Here is an 18257-nt window from a genome sequence, read left to right as displayed (position 1 = left end):
CTTATATGCTATAATTATAGTAGATGTTAATTGTTATAAATTATAATTTATAATATTATAGACATTACTATAATCGGGGTAATTTAGGACACCAATTTTAATTTCTAGACAATTAAGAAGAATATATAATTTAAGTTGTATTAGGTGAATTAAATACATAATATAAAACAGAGGGTATGGAATGCTGAATAAGAGATAGATAAATAGAATAAAGTATAAACTGAGAATGACACTAACAGTCATGAGTTAAGGAGAGGTGTAATATACGCTATGCCCCTGTGGAGGTGTAGGTCGTAAGATAAAGGTTAGGTGGTCATCACATAGTAGCAAAAAAAAAAAAAAATCGTGGTGATGCACAAAAAAATTATTAAATGTATTAAAATTGTCTAAACCTAGAATGTATCTTGACCTTGATATGCTTCATATTCCATCACTAATTATGAATAAATTATATACATTATAACTTAATATTTTGAACTACATAACTACCTATACGATTTTAATAATGGATATGTAACTTTAGTTTGATCAATAAGATTGACTATCGTTATGACGTGTTCTATCTTAATTGTATAATTCTTGGTCTTCCCCATTCTACCAATCACGATATCTACACCAGTGGCGTCATTTTTGTTAAATTTTTTTTAGGGGGGGTGTGCAGAGTGTACATTTGCACCAACTTTTTTTTAAAAACGCCTTTTTTGGACTAATACTAAAGTGTTTTATTTCCAAAAATGATCAGTGTGGTAATTGGGTTATATCAGTGTTTCCCAACCTTTTTTTACTCAACGCCTCTTTTAGATTATAAAAATCTCACCCTCCCCATCTATTTTTTAAAATAATAAACGTTTTGTTTTTAATAAGCTATTTAATTTAAGACAAAATATCATTTAACATTTTAACGCTACAATTTAGTTAATTTTATATTTAAATACCTACTAATAATATGAATTATATAATTTAATAAATACTTATGTGTTATGTGACTAATGACTGCCTTGAGGTTGATCGTTTCCTGCTAATGAAATGATATATGATAGATGAGCGCCCCCTTCAAAATAAAAAATGCCCACAAGGGGACGGTAGCGCCCACGTTGGGAATCACTGCTCTACCATGATATTACCAACTGATATATATAATATAGCTGTGGGTAAATTTCTTATCACGCTCCGGTATCTCCCTACTCGTTATAATAAGAAAACAACTTAATTTATAATTCCTATCAAAAGGGAAAAAATTGTCTAAAAATAGAACCATAGAATATTATTTATTTACATTTTTAACCTTGTCACAATGTTATTTACTTCCTACCTCCAATTTAAGTTCATCGAGAGTACGATTGATCTAGTCATGATCGAGAAAGAAGTGAAATTCTTAATAAAATATATACAATAATAATAATATTTGCTTAATATTTAATATTATACAACCCGACAACCGTCAAATGTCAGTTCAATTAAAATTAAAAGTAGAAAAATTTAGAAATATGAATTAAGTAACAAGGGAACCCATAAAACAAATTTCAGGTTTAGCTATATTATTTATTTTGAGTGTGAAGGGAGAAACAATGTATTGGTTAGGTTCGGATAAGTATTATTAAGGTGCTTTTTTTAAAAGCATTAATTTACTTACCAAATACCACTGGTATCCACAGTATAATATAAATTCATTAAAAGTACCTACACATAGTTCTTCAAAAATAGTAATAATATTGTGATGTTTTCATACAAATATAGGTGACTTATTAAATAAATTAAACAAAAATTTTTCAGTTTTTTTTGTCACCACTTAACCACCAACCTCCCCCCCTTATCCACAAAAAAAAATTTTCATGTTGCCTGATAATGATTTGAATGGCCTGCAAAAGTTTTGGCACCAACAATAAAAAAGTTGAAATGACGTCCCTGATCTACACAGCTAGACTATTTGTCAATATTAACAATAAATAAATGATGTAGTAATATCTTATCTTTTAGGTACCTATTTATATTATTATATCTTCAGCCATCAGGGTCTATTGAATTTCATATGACAAAAGTGGTGGGGATTAATGGCTTATGTCGATTGTTGGTCCTTCACACAATCCGACGTTCGTCGATCTCATCTCATCATTTTTTTTCACACAATTTTGATCTCGTGTAATATAATTTATTAACATGTAATACAAGAAAGATAAATAAATATAAATGTTCTCACGAATATTATGTTATTATAAAGTTATAAGTTAATAACATTATCTTAGTTCGTGCCTCTCACTATGATAATGTAAATTTATTTTGCCACGCCTCCCGCCAAGGCAAATTTATAAAATTAAATCAATTTATTTACTATTCCACCTGTTACCATATATCATATATTATTATACTAAGAGGAATTATAAAACTATATAATCCAATAGCCATAAATTATGATGTTTTTTTTTAAATTTTCTACAAAGAATACATTGAAACAAATGCACTTTACCACCGAGCAAATTTTTCAATTTTTATTTTTGAAACTTACGTATATAATTATTTAAGAACAAATGTGTAATCAGAATTAGTCGGTCGAACTTAGTTTTGAAGTTGATAATTTTATTCTTTTTATATACACAAAATATGATAACCTAGTATAAGACAAAGTCACTTACTTCGCCTGTCGGCTCCGATCGCCAAACCCACGGTCCTATAACCAAAATTATTTTATTTACATATCTATGGATTAAACATTCACTAGCCAGACGTTCATTATTGAAGAACTTAGCATACTAAGTCGACATACTTTATGGTTAATGATTCGTCTAATTTTTGTCGAGACTCGAGAGGTCACTTTTGACCACATCATTTTTATTAACTAGAATTGGAAGCGAATTCTTTAGGGTTAAAATTACCACAGTGGTCATCATGTATACACATTATACGAAAACACCTATAAATGGAAATTGGGTATTTTGAGGCATTGAGCAGGACACTGATCGACGTTTTTTTAGTAACCGTTGAAGAAAATGGATAAGGAAATTTTATTTAATATTCCTAAAGATTCAAGATCGAAGTTTACCAAATATAATCATTTCGATTATTGGAAAGTAGGTATTTTAAAAATAACTGTAAACAAAAAATTAATACATTAGGTACTGTTTTGAGGTATCATATATATATGATTGTTTAAATGACGAAGGTTATAAGCACTTAAAAGTCAAACACAGCATCAAATTCCATTCATACCCATTGCGATATCTCCTGAAATAATGGAGATATCATAATTCTAGTTTTTAATAAGATTTGCAGAGACAAGAACTACAAATATTTCATGTTTTAATTTATTTTTATGTTTTGGTAAAAAATTTAAAAAATTGAAGATTGAAGCTATTTTGTAGAATTTTTTTTTCTGGAAATTTGACGTTTTAACATTTTTATTTCATAAATTTCCTGATTTTTAATATTTTTTCTAGTTTCGAAAAAACTACGAAATTATTATTATGTTTATGCCTTGCCAAAAAATGGGACAAGATAATAATATCAAAACATTAAATTAGGTATTTAAATTGTGGACTATGCCTAAAGCTATATGTATATGGCGATGACATGTGAAATATTCATTGCCCCAATATCATAAATAATCAATATTTTCGGATATCTTTCTAAAACAACATTAATTATTAGTCGTTAAATATCGATCCATTTACTAAGTTTTTAAGAACTACATTTGTCAGGTAGTCTTTATAACCCTACAATTAATAATAAGATCGCAGACGTTTGTATAATAATGACGATAATAAGGATGAATTTAGGTGAGAAAAATTCATACACATTATAGAATAGATATTAATTTATTCATTATATAAAAATTATCCGTGTGTTCTAAATATTTGTAAATCAAAAATTCCAAAATTAATTTGTGCAGTGCCCCGTGCGTGACCAACACGAGTAATTATCTTTTATTTATTAAAAAATGTTTGGGATAATACTATAATAGTGAAGGTCATTTGATGAATTAATGAATTAGGGTGGTCTTTTAGATTTTGGGTAAAAATCTAGATGTACAAATAATTAAAGTAAAAAAGTAATTATTTAGACGTCATATCACCATAATTTCGAAACTAAATTTGACTAACAAATTATTCTGATTGCATCATTGTTCTAACTCGTTATCTAATATACGCTTTAAGTAAAAAACGAAAAATTTGTATTTGGTGGTAAACTAGAAAAGTGCATTTTAGTCTTACTTTATTATATACAGTCATAATTAATAACTAAATCACAGGATAAATTAAAAAAAAAAATAATTCATTTTGGTATAAATTCAGTTTAGTTCCCACTCGATTTTTTCGAGCCCCCTCAGTACTACTACTGTCTACGCCACTGGGATATTGTGATATCGAGTTGTGATATTGTGTTAATTAGTTTTATTATTATGAAGGATTTATTCACGAAAATAAAACATTATTATTTCTCAGTTTTATTGCCTTTTAATCGTTAAGGGGCCTCGCTACGATTATTATTTAAGGGACAACATTTAGGCAATTCTTAATCTCGTCTTAGCCGCCCGAGATCTATGTGTTAGTTGTAAATGATTGTTAGTTTGAGAATTGATTATAAATTTATAATCAATGGTGTGAGTGAAATGCGATGCGGGTACCGGCTGGAGTACGCGCATGCACATGTCAATAACTCAATAACAATAAAAATTCACTATATGAATTTAACTTACTTATTGATTTGACAAAATTAAAGTTGGTTAACGTTTTCTGATATTAATTCTGAAAAAATATTTAAATTCAGCAGACAAATTTCTGTCGATTGTACGAAATATTCTAGTTTTAATTTCAATTTTAAATTTAATATTATGATTTGAAAAAATTCCTATTTTCAAGTTTGTATTATCACTTCATTAGAATATAAGATTTAATTGTTACAAAGTATTTCGTACGATATATAGACAATTTTCTGCCGAGTTCAGAATTTTTTTCAGAATCAAAATCTAACATTTTAAACTAACTTTAATTTTGTCAAAACTTAACGTCTTTTGAGCTCAAATTGACGGCAGTAGTGAGGCCCCTTACATATAATAATCTATAATCTAAATTTTTCATCAAAATTACTTTAGATAATAATATTATAACAAGATAAAATAACATAATTAATAAGAGCCAAGAAGCAACAATCCAATATGAAAACGTAGGAAAGCAAAGTATACAGCGTTTCGCGCATGCATGCGTAAATGCGTAAAATCGTAAACTTTGGAAAGATATAACTTCCAAAATAGTGATTTGCGATAATTTTTTAATAAGATTTTTGTATTCAGTGCTTTAAAAATTTAAAGTTTAAAACATACATTTTGGGAAGAAAAATCAAAAAAATCGTGTTGAAACTAAACTCCATTTGTTCCCAAATAGTGTCTCAACATAATAAAACAATTATTTCCTCGTTACTCAAAAATATTTCTGGGGAGGTGAACCTCAACAACACCCCCACCAATGTATACATGCCTGGTGTGTATTTTTATTCTTTAGTATTGTCCTGTGGTATTAACTGTGTTATTGGTAAATAATATCACGTTTGAAATCTACAACCGTGGTATTTATTATCATTTAACATTTTTGGAGCTTAGATAATATATTATTCGTTATCACTAATCACAATTTCAACGTATTAACCATAGACTTTATAGTATAAGGTCTATGGTATTATGTCTATCATAATATTATGATGTCCTCGTTAAACTATAAAATAAATATATAATATTATATAGCTAGTTACAACTTCAATTTATATCCTATGTCCTTATGGTAATACCTGTGATAATACACAGATGACTATATTATTATGCAGTATATTTATTTAGACATAATATGTGGAGTAATGGTTTAACTTTATGTTTCAGCATCCGTCAATTGATGATAAGATATTAGATGTATTATCTGCACTACTTTCGTAGTTTCGTGCAATAAAAAACAAAAATCCAATATTTTAATAGAGAATTTTTAAGAAGTGTTCATGTATTTATAATACATAATTATATCGAGTACGCCGTAGTTAACCATATAATAAATGAAATAAAATTATTTTAGATTAATCTTTCTCCGATCGTCTAACGATTATCGTTTTTATTCTTCTATAGTATACATAGTAAAAAATAAAATTAATTTTGTTACATTCGGATATAATCTTATTAATAGATTTATTTGAAAAAATATTTTCTGTTGAAGAATTTACCTACTCATTGTAATATCTTAGATAATTAACTCAGATAGGTACACCAATTCATATTTATTTTAATAATAATTGTTACAAAACCTCAACATTTAAGAAAATGAGGCGATTTATGCATTTAATTAATGTAGTACCAATGTTGCTAAAGTAAGTAAAAATATACACACAAAAAAAAACTAATTGATATCAATTTTATTTTATAAAATTTTAAAAATTACAATTTTAATATACCAGATTTACCTATATTTTATAATTTTTTATTTATTCGTTTTCGTTCTTAGAAATATAAAATTATACTTTATAGCATAAGTATTATGTTTAAGCTAATAGTTATGTAAAATATAATTTTATTAAACCAATGATTTATGGATATTGAATTAATAGAAAATCATTTAATTAAAAAAATATATGACAAATTTAATAAAAAAGCTATTTTCTATGGTAGTAATAATGTTTTAGTCATTTTACATTTATTTTTCCATTGTTCAATATATTTTAATAAATTTTTGGTTATATTCAAGAATTATTGCCAAACAATTTTATAATAAAAAAATAATAAGCCAGGTATAGTCTAACATGTATTAATTCACTATTTAAAATGGTTTTTCAATATTTTAATTTTTTGGTACTTTTCTTGCTTAAGTTGAAAAGTTTTCTTATAAATACATTAAAATATGGAAACTTTTAAATTGTTCATGAATTAGTACTGAAATACAGGTTATTTGACTGAAAAATGAGATATTTCTCCTTCGTGCTTTAGATAACATTTTATTTTTACAGTAGTCTCACTAATTCAGACCATATCGAATTTTATCTTGGTTTATTAAAAATCTGTATTAAAATAACTTAAATTGGTTTCTTTATACATTTTATTTTTTGAATCTCATTACTGTATCAATAGCTTAATTTTTAACTTTTAGGATAATAAAATAACGTTGTATACATATAATTTTAATATAAATAAATAAATGTCTTGACAAATGAAGTTTAAATTAGAAGAATACTGCACTTATTGAAATCATAATTAGTTAATAGTTCATTACTAAATATTAAATTTATCTTTGTGTGCTAATGATATATTTTATGTTTAGTGCCCAAAAATCAATTGCAACTAGTTCCAAACTGTTTCCTAAAATAAAACAGCAAACTTTTTTTACACCAACTCGTACTATGTTTATACAAACTCAAGATACACCTAATCCAAATAGTGTCAAGTTTTTACCTGGTGTTCAGGTGAGCCGTGAACATATCTGTTTCCTACTATCAAAATAATCTGTTAGATGGTATGAAATAAAAATGTTTTTGTTAATACAGGTATTAGAAAAAGGTCATACAATGGATTTTCCTACTGCTACAGCAGCATACTGCAGTCCCTTAGCTAAAGTTTTATTTAGAGTTGAAGGGGTAAAAAGTGTCTTTTTTGGTTCAGATTATATTACTTTGACAAAAGCCGATGATGATATAGAATGGATGGTTCTTAAACCTGAAATTTATGCTACTATTATGGATTTTTTTGCAAGTGGCTTGCCTATATTAACTGATGTTAAACCAACTAGTGATACTCGTAAGTTAATTTATGATTTGAATATAATTTATGAATATCCTCATTAATTTTATACAAATGTTTTTTTATAAGAAATTCATGAAGATGATAATGAAACTGTTATGATGATTAAAGAACTTCTTGATAGCAGAATTAGACCTACTGTACAAGAAGATGGCGGTGATATTCTTTTTATAGTAAATTTTTTTTTTATTAAGATTACTAATACAGAGTTATGTAATTTTTCATTAATGTACTTTTTTTTTGTGCCTGTGTTCATGATAAAATACTTTAATCTTCAACTTTCAGCATAGTTTTTGATTGAAAATTATATTTAATTTATACTTAAAAAAGGTTAAAATAAAAAATTCTCTGTATTTTAAAAATAATTGGGTAGAATAATAATAAGGAAAAGTTTTGAATAAAATTGATTTTAGCGTTTCCTTCACAAATGTTCACAAAGTATAATGATACTTGTATTACTAAATAATTTTTTAAAATATTTTTAATCTGAGCTATTCATAGACACTTGAAATTACTAATTTTTCTTATTGTTTTTCTATATTTGTCAATAAAATATTATTCGTCGGGTAAAAATTCTTGAAAATTTGATATAAGATCCTATATAAGTTGTTTTAGTATTTGAATAATATATTAAAGTTCCCATTTGCCCACATCTTATAGTTATAAAGATTTCAAATACTTCAAATCTCTATTTAATCTAAATATGCACTTGTATAATTAAAAAAAGAAAAATATAATAAACAATAATATTTATCAAAAACAATACTTAAGAATTTGATATTCTGTATGTTAATTAAATTAAAATTAAAAAAATTAAATTTTTTCTTTATCATTCATATTAATTATAATATTTATTTTATAATTTCGGTGTTAAAATATTAGTGTAGAGATTTTAATATATCGACTCTTCTACATCAGATTATCCAGTGAATTCTGTTATATTGTATTATAAGAATGATGTATGAATTATTATAATTATAAATACCTAATGTTAAATGTTAATTATTTTTTATGATCCATATTTTATCAGTTAACATATAGCATAATAAAATGCAGCATAATTACAATTTAATAAGTTTATCTAAGTTTAATGTTTTGGTATGTTTTCAGGGATATGATGCAGGAATTGTCAAGTTAAAATTACAAGGATCTTGTACTAGCTGTCCAAGTTCAATAGTAACCTTAAAAAGTGGAGTTCAGAACATGCTTCAATTTTATATACCCGAGGTAATTAAACCAAAAAAATTATTATAATTTATAAGTTTTTAAAACCTATTGGCTACTATGTCGTACTATTTTAAATTAAGAAAATTAATAAATATTATATTATTATATTTCTGTTATAAGAGTTGTAAATTGTAATTTTTTTATGCGAGACCAAATTTTATTCAAATTGTACTGAGTAAACCTCAGTACAATTTGTATAAAATATTGTTACAATATAAATATATATATTTATTTTTTATTTATACAATTTACAATAGCCGTTAAATTCCGTTTAGCTTACTTCATATTTTAATGACTAATAATCAGATATGATCAAGATGGGCATTAAACTACCAAAACTTATTAAAATAACCTATCATTAATTTAAGAATGGACACTAAAAAATATTAAAGTAATAAAAAAAAAGCAATCTTATATATGAAAACCTCTCTATAACTTAAAATATGCATTTGTCTATCTTTTTAAGGTATTTTACTTAATTTACCAAAAAATATTCACATCATTCAATAATAATGATAATAGTACCTTGTACCTAAATTGATAAATATTTATTATTTATTATATATTATTTAATACTATTTAACATTTATAATATGTTTTTATATTCATTTAACTTTTAAACCTCCAAAAATAATCTAATCAACAAAACAATCCTATACCTTGATAATATTTTAATATTTGAATTTGAAATTTGTAGAAAATAAATGTTTAATAATTAATTCTAATATTTTTAATTTCTATAAAAAAACTTTTAAGGGATTTAGTATTCAATTTTGAAACATTTTGACTCAGAATGCATTTTTATCCTTACTGCCAGATACCACCCTCAAAATTCTAAAGATAGAAACATTTTTCTATATTATAAAAAGTCAATATGATAATATGTATATGTATATATTATTAAATTAATACTTCATTATTCAATCTATATTTTGATTTATTTTTATGAAAAGTGTAGCATTTTATTTTTTAATGTTAAAACGGCCATTACATTAGACTTTGAGTACTTATATGTTATTAAACATAATATAGTAGTAACAGTATCTATACAGAGCGATTCTTTTATCAAACAACACTCATTATTTAACATGTTTTTATATTTTTTATCATATATTGAATCAAAATATTGTTTGGAGTATTTCAATACATAAAAATCAAAATTTGGATAAGTAGTTTATGAGTTATAGAAGACCAGATTTTTCTGAGAGTATAAAACTCAAATTAGATAAGCTTTCTAAACGATTAATTTTTCTATATACTGATATACAAAATGTTTAGCAAATAAAAAGCATATTTCAATATTAAAGAATATTTTGTAAACAAATTTAAAAAATGTTTGACCTTTGTCAGTTTCTACTAAATTAGTTTTTAAATTTATTGTTTCAATCATGTTATTATTATTGATTTTTGAATTCATAAATCTAAGTATGTAACTATATGCTACAATCACCCATATAAAGTATAATATTAAACAATAAACACCAGTATATAACCATACTATAAATTAAATATGACTGAAGAATTTTTTTAAATATTGGGATTAATTTAACTAACTATTACTTTTATTTGGTTTTTCAATATTTAATACATTTTTATGAAAAATCAAAAAAGAATATTTATGCATATAAAAAATTCATTTTGATGAAATTATAAAGTAAAAAAACATCTTATTTTTAAAATTTTAGTCGCATATCTCTAGTTGTTATGTATTTAAAGTTTAGGTGAGCAGAGTAGCAAAGTACAGGGATACTGCACAAAATGTTGTTCTTACTTAAACTTTAAATACTTGTAACTCATAAACTAGTTGTTAAGTAATTCGATTTTCATTTTTAGAAATAACCCGAAAAATATTCTATTTCAGAATATGAATTGAAAAATGTATGTTATCACTAAAAAAGCTTAATAGTTTATAACAATAAAATTATTGTCTTAATTTTAACTGGAAATTATTTTATAAAGTTTTTAGAATAACATTAATACATTTTAAAATAATGAGTGGTGTTTGATAAAAGAATTCCCCCAATATAATAGTATAATATTATAAATTATGATTAATAAAATTGATTTTATAATTTTAAATACATAAATGTTCCACCATCTATTATGTTTAATACTTAGTAAATAAATAAAACTACAGATAATTAAAATACAAATCATAAAATGTTTGTACTCTGCCAGGTTACAGTAGTCAAAAATATTTTATAAATAATATAATATGCTTGTAAAAACTAGTATAACTGTGTCAATGTAGTATTTATATTCAAGAATCAAGAAATTTAAATAATAAATAAAAAAAACAGTAAGAACAAATGATGATTTCATATATTTCATCCATGATTTCAACAGAATTAATAAAATGGTATTTGGTGAGATCAGGTAGCATACAATTTATAACCATGTTTAGTTAATGCAATAAAATTAGTATCACAATGTAAAATAAATAATAATAATATATAATTATGTATTGAAGGTGATAGCGGTCGAACAAGTTGAAGATGAAATTGAAATACGAACAAAAGTCGAATTTGAAAAATTTGAAAAGAAGTTGCAAGAGAGTGAGGAAAAAGAAAAATAATAACCAAGTTTAATCTTAGATATTTATTAATAAACATTTTCATAGTTTTCTATAAATGTAATCTATCAAGAACTACATTATCAAAATATCTAAAGTGCAGTGGTTTCCATTATATATTTTACTAATCAATAAATGTTTTATTATTATAATATTATACATATTATATATATTTGGTAAAATGTTTTATTTAAATAATTTAATAATAGTTGTAGTAATAAATGTTTAAGACAATAAAATTAAGCACTATAGAAACGTCTTGCTACTAATATACTAATGAGTGCAATAATTAAATATATAAGATACATTCCGATATCTGAGCATAATGCGTCTTTAAAAAAGTTGGGTGAAATATTATTTATTACTGGTTCTTCATTGATTGCTTCTACTTCTTGTTTTTGTTGGTCAGAAGTTTTGGACACTTTTTCTGTATCTTCTCCCTAATGATTAATAGACATAATTATTGTGATTTACAGTAAACCTTCATTATTTCAAAATAAAAATGTTTTTTTAATTACTTTAAATGTAACACTATTGATAAGTTCACTTTCTTCTTTTGTCAATGGTTTTGCTTTATTATTAGCTAATAAATTAGATATTTTACCACAGCAGTCACAAATCCAATTCTGAGACCTAATTTAAAAATAATATGAATATTAATAAGTATTCTATGATAAAGTTTTCTTCTAAATATAATAAGTTACTTTTTAGCGAGACTTAATCTTTCTTCGGGCGTATATTCAAGAGCTCCCAATGAACCTCGGCCATTAGTTGGCATAAATGCAATCAATGCTAATAAAGCTGTTCTAATTGACCAAGACGGTTGCCAAGTTTCTGGATGATGGCTGGAAATGCTTAAGCATATTTTTTTGTTTGTTTCCCAACGACCGTTTGGCTACATGATTAATAATATTATGTACAAATATGGTTAAATTATACTAAATATTACGCACAGTTAATAATATTATGTTAGGTGGCTTCATCGGATATTCAGTTGGTAATAATATACGACCATGATAAATACCACCATCAAACTCTGATGCTTGTGGACCACGCATAGTAAAGTGCCATTCAAATAAATTATCTTCTAATGGGTGTGCACTATACTCATCTGTTGGCTCTGATAACTCTTTTGCTTCTCTCATCAAACGTTTCACAGCTATAATAAAAATAAATTAAGAAATTAAAAACACTTCAAGTATTAATAAATATTAATAATTAAATACTAAATCTTTAATAATATAAACTACAATTTTATATTTAACATAGTTGTTACATGGTAAATATAAAAAAATGTGGTTGATGATCAAACATATAAAAGTAGTTAAGGAGCAAGATGCAGACCATTTATGTATCTGCTTATTACTACTAATTATATATATAATATAATAATATATGGAATAATGATCATTAACATAGAAATACAAATTGCTAAAAATGAATATTTTGTACAGACAGGCACAAAATGGACCAGTTTTTGTACCTATTTGATTAAACTTAATAATACAATATTAATTTAAGTATTATTGAATCACCACCTCATTTATTGCAAAATAAATTAGAATACAAAAAAGGATATCAAATAGTAACTAAGTTAAAAGTTGTAAATGATACTGTGGAACGAGCTGTCAAATTAATTGAAGATTTTAATCGAATAAGTACAAAAACAAAGAACAAAAACAGAATATGCTTCAAGTTGTCACACAGTACCGGAAAATGTTTCTAATAGTAATAAAATCACTGTAATGGAATAATTATTTTTTAACATGTTTTAAAACAAATATTAAAAACAATAATTTTTTCAATTTAATTAAATCATCTTATACAATTATACAAAGTAAACTATATGGAGTGTTTTAAATATTAAAATCTAAAAAATTAATAATAATGCTATTCTGAAGAAATACATGATTCTAAACTTTAACGGTTTTGGGGCAGGGGTTAAACTTAATCAATCTATAGGCGTGCGCAGTGGGAATTATTATATATTAAATATTTATAAAAAACTTTACACAGAAGATTAGAACTATTAATATAGTATTACATAAATTAATTTCATATTAATATTAGTAATAAAATGCACAGTTAAAATTATATTTTTACTCATATTGACTATTATTTTGAAAACATTGTAGTTATGTAATACATGTTTTAAAAAAAAATTCTGATTTATGTTTCTTTGAAGGGAGATAAAAATTGAGTTATTTTTAAATATATTAGCATCCCCTGCAAAAAAAATCTGCGCACGCCTATGAATCAATCGACATGAAATTTTATACAATTTATTTTAATGCATATTGGAACTAATTTAGGGGGATCGACTGGAAAAATTTAAAATTGAAAACTAAGGATTACCCTAGTGACTATTAAAACCCATTAACCATTTAAAATAGTATTGTCCCTTTTTTGAACATCAGGTATTCTTATTCCAATATACTTCACGAATTGGACCATTTTGGTTATTAATTCATGACCGTCTGAAAATCCTCATAGATAGCATACAATTAAATAGAGGGTGTGGCATATTCTCAATATTAAAACATGACAAAAAAAGTATCCCAAATTATATAACTACACTTAGAAGTCAAAAATGCAGATTACAGGTAATATATGTAATAATTGTGATTTTGACAATAAAAAGAATACTTCTGAAATCAAATCAGTAAAAACTGTATTTTTTCAAAATGAAAGGGAAATTTAAATTACCCAAATCTGGGTAAACATATTTTCAAATATTCACAAAAACATTTATTATATAATTGATTATTTTCCTACAATGATGATTGGATATTATTATATTAATATTTATATTTGTTTAATTATATATTATATAAATAGTTTTTGAGAAATAATAGTTTTATGAAAACAATATCAAGATGAAAGCAATAGGTTTTATTTATTTTTTAATTATGACTTGCTACTTGAAACAAGTTACTTGCTTACCTGTACTTTTACTGTTATATTGAGGCTCCATGTTAACAAATAATTAAATAGGTAGGTATGTCACTGGTAATTATTTCACTTAAAGTTTAGTTTAAGTCAATTACTAAGTAATAAAGAATTACGCGCAAAATATTAGTTACGTGTTATTTCCAAATATTAGTATTAATTTATCGTGATATTGTGTATCTGTGTTTATTTTATTAAATAATATTTATTCCCTTACTTCTCTTTACTCATAGATAAGTATATACCTTAGCTTATCTCAAATGTTTGATGTGATGGATCAGTTCTTCCCTAAATTTAGCTAAAACTGATAAGGAATTGGTAAATATAATATTTATTTTTTAAATATTAATTGAGTAATCTGTGAAATGAAATTGCAAAGTAGAAGTGGATTAATTGTAATTTTTAAAAGTAGTCACAACTGAGAATTTTTTTTTTGGTCTGTTGAATACTTCTATCTCAAACATTCAGTAATATTAAATATGTATTTGAACCTCAGTTCATATACATTTTAAAATGACAAATTAATAATTTTATTATGTCTATTGTCTATGTTTTAAATGCATGAATAGGTACAATAATGATTTGTTTCTATTAAAATTATAGACCTTATATCTGTTCTGTATAAGATCTATGATTAAAATGAATGAAAGATCTAAAATTCTTAATCACAATTGCGGTTCCACATAACCAGTGTCTGATAATAAATAACCTTATTACCTAACCAAGATCTGATTGACTAGGAAAAGAACGGGTTTTAAAATCGATAGAAATATATTGTCAATAATCTATAAAAACAATAAAAACGTAAAACAAATTACTTTTATCGAGTCTGATGAATTTTACATATTATTGTTTAGCATTAAAAACCACAAAACTACAAAACCTGGCACCCGTTAAAAATATTAAATCACAAAATAGATAACACTGATAATCATGAATCAAGAACTAATAAGATTTAATAATATGTTGTATTATTTGTTATTGTTTTATCTATAGTCAACTTCTTATAATTTACAATCATTACAATTTTTAATTTATTTTTATTTTATTTCCTATGTCAATTATAGATCGTTATGTTTCTATCATAGTTATAAATATTTTCATACTGGTTTCTATTAAATAATTTTGGGTTAATTTTTAAATTTAAATTATAATCAACTAGTAACAATTTTAAAAATAATTAATAGATATATGTAATTATTATACCTATAATTTACAGAGTCTTTTAACTTTTTGTTAAAACAATATCGTTTAATTATACTTATTCAATATCAAGATAAAATTTTTATTAATTATTATAATTAACTTGAATTTTTTATGAATAGTCATTGCTTAAATGTAATAAAGCCATGTGAATATTTATTAATTTATGTTTTCTAAACTTAACGAGGAAAGTAAAACAAGCAATAATATGATTGATATTCACATAATTAATAACAAAGGGTTTATTTGGAATGCAGATGGTAAGAAAGTTTAATTATTTATAAATTAAAAATTTCCATTTTAAAATAATTTAGTTTGAGTAACACAATAGTGCAATGTTAGTTTTAATTTTAGTTAAGTATTTTTTTGTTATTTGTTTAACGCATTTTTAAGATATGGATGTTAACAAAAATCTATAAATTATCCATATTAAACAATAATAATAAATTAATTAATAATTAAATCAAATTTATTAGTTATTTTTTAACTTAAAAAATCTAGATTTGTATCAAAAAATATTTTATTATAATTAGATAAGTATGAATTTAAATAGTTCTTAGTCAATTGGCACAGCTTGGTTAGACAAAATATTTTTCTGTTAAAGGATATTTCTTTTATATTCTAACTTAATGTATCAGTATTATATAATTAAATAAATTAAATATTAATGATATTTTAAAAATATATTTGGATTCCTTACAATTTATTTTTTTATTTTTTTAACAATCTTAAAATAAATTTGAACATTCACATATAATAATTAACATACAAATTGAATAAATTGTATATTCGTGATAACTATGTTGAAAGAAGATAAAAATTTGCTTTGAGATATCTAACTCAAATTCATATTAATCTATACATAATTTATATATTTAGAGAAATAAAAAATAATCTAAGTTGTCAAGTATTTTGGGTTATTGAGGTTCGAGTTATCACAACTCAACTGTATATTAATTTTGTATATTTTATAATTAATTATGCTTTTTTAGCTAAAAAAAATGGAAAAGTTATTTGTAAGATCTGAAACATATCTTAATAGTTTAGATAATGAATACATGGTTCCTCAAAAGTTTATCTCAATTCCATTGAGATAAAAAAAATTACCATAAAGCTATGTCAAATAAATTATGTGTGAGAATTGTCCATATACTGACGGAAATTATCAATTATCCATAAAAAAACCAACATATAGCAATTGATCTAGAATCCATTTAAATAATACATGATAAAAAAGCAGCTAGCTTGAACTTTTTAATAAAACTTCTAAGTATAAAATTAATTCTCCTAGACCAGTCTATAACACTGCTCTTATAAATTAATTTTAGAGTTTTTCCTTCGATCTATTTTTGTTTTTGTCTGGTTTTGGCTCGTATAATTATAAATAAATAATATCAAATGCATATTTTAAGATTTTTAAGTACATTTAAATCCTGACTCTAGTTATTACATAATTATCTTATATTTATTTTTTATTAATAATTGATATAAGTATTTATTTTATAGATTGGTACATTTTACGAACAACCCATCGCATGTTGGGAAGTTTGATCGGAACTTTACCTTCTACACCACGTCAAGAAGATCAGAATGGCCTTCCTTGCCTTTTATTGATTGAAGAAGTTCGATTATTGGTTGAAAATTGTATATGCCGAACCGTCAAGTATCCATCATTTACATCTTTACATGTTAAAGAAACAACTAAAATCAATCCATCTGATACATTACCTAATATCATAATACATCTTGGTTAGATTACAATAAATATATTATTTATCTTTTATTTCCTCCAGTAATTATAATATATAATTACCAATTTTTTTATAGATGAAATATGTTCAAACATAATTGAAGTTCCATTACCTGAATTCATTAACGATTTGGAAAGGATCAGATATAAAGTTTTTAAGGATCTGTGGTCAAAAGGCTTTTATTTAACTTGTGGTATGAAGTTTGGAGGTGACTTTTTAGTGTATGAAGGTTAAAAAAACAAACTGTAATATTTTTAAAACAAATTTTATTTTATTTTATTTTATTTTATTTTAGGTGATCCTTTGGCTTATCATGCTAAATATATAGTTAACTGTAGAGATTTGGACAAACAAATAATGGTTTCGCGCAGTAGAGTTAGTTCAATTACTAATAAAAGAATGGTGTTAGCCAAAGATGATGGAAACTCTATAAAGTATTTAATTTATCATTTAGATGATAAATCTCAGAATAATAATAAAATTAATTACACTTTTTAGTATATTTATAAATAAAATAATGTGTATATTGTACATAGAATAAAAATGTATAATAATTATAATATTTAAGTCTTTGTATTTTATTCAATATCTTAGAATATTTTAAAACTTTTATTTTTTTGTTGTATAATTAAAGTGAGTTATAGCATTTTTCAACTACTTATCCTGTTATAAACACACATACTCAAAAAATAACATCGCTAAGCTCAGAATGGATAAAATATAGAAATGGTATTATTAATAAAAAAAAAATAGTCACTCGGTCTGATGCATAGTAGGTGATGAATATAATTAAGTA

The 18257-nt window shown here is 24.2% G+C and overlaps 3 protein-coding genes across 6 annotated transcripts; 2 read left to right on the top strand and 1 right to left on the bottom strand.

The window, feature by feature from the left end:
• Positions 1-5619: 5619 nt before the first annotated feature.
• LOC113555660 (NFU1 iron-sulfur cluster scaffold homolog, mitochondrial-like) lies at positions 5620-11626 on the top strand. 2 transcript variants are annotated; one of them, XM_026960141.1, is made up of 7 exons: positions 5620-5768; positions 5864-6339; positions 7284-7425; positions 7507-7756; positions 7829-7932; positions 8870-8986; positions 11457-11626. In XM_026960141.1, the coding sequence occupies exons 2-7, from the start codon at positions 6293-6295 to the stop codon at positions 11559-11561; spliced, it is 765 nt and encodes a 254-aa protein (XP_026815942.1). In that variant the 5' UTR covers positions 5620-5768; positions 5864-6292; the 3' UTR covers positions 11562-11626. The 2 variants fall into 2 exon arrangements, with proteins under 2 accessions (XP_026815942.1, XP_026815941.1); XM_026960140.1 differs by having other exon boundaries at positions 5645-6339.
• On the bottom strand, positions 11570-14718 carry LOC113558496 (ubiquitin-conjugating enzyme E2 J1-like). The gene is made up of 5 exons (XM_026963966.1): positions 14502-14718; positions 12512-12717; positions 12263-12453; positions 12077-12191; positions 11570-11998 (listed from the first exon to the last, which is right to left on the bottom strand). The coding sequence occupies exons 1-5, from the start codon at positions 14530-14532 to the stop codon at positions 11798-11800; spliced, it is 744 nt and encodes a 247-aa protein (XP_026819767.1). The 5' UTR covers positions 14533-14718; the 3' UTR covers positions 11570-11797.
• Positions 14719-15770: 1052 nt separating this feature from the next.
• LOC113557491 (tRNA-splicing endonuclease subunit Sen34) lies at positions 15771-17984 on the top strand. 3 transcript variants are annotated; one of them, XM_026963044.1, is made up of 4 exons: positions 15771-15970; positions 17217-17459; positions 17538-17654; positions 17757-17984. In XM_026963044.1, the coding sequence occupies exons 1-4, from the start codon at positions 15877-15879 to the stop codon at positions 17957-17959; spliced, it is 657 nt and encodes a 218-aa protein (XP_026818845.1). In that variant the 5' UTR covers positions 15771-15876; the 3' UTR covers positions 17960-17984. The 3 variants fall into 3 exon arrangements, with proteins under 3 accessions (XP_026818845.1, XP_026818844.1, XP_026818843.1); XM_026963043.1 differs by having other exon boundaries at positions 17538-17669; XM_026963042.1 differs by having other exon boundaries at positions 15775-15970; positions 17538-17690.
• Positions 17985-18257: the final 273 nt, after the last annotated feature.

Source organism: Rhopalosiphum maidis, chromosome 4 (genome assembly GCF_003676215.2).
Source record: "Rhopalosiphum maidis isolate BTI-1 chromosome 4, ASM367621v3, whole genome shotgun sequence".
In the NCBI taxonomy this organism is placed as follows: Eukaryota; Metazoa; Arthropoda; class Insecta; order Hemiptera; family Aphididae; genus Rhopalosiphum; species Rhopalosiphum maidis.
The sequence above is the reverse complement of the archived record's forward strand: the minus strand, read 5'-3'. Positions and strand labels throughout refer to the sequence as shown.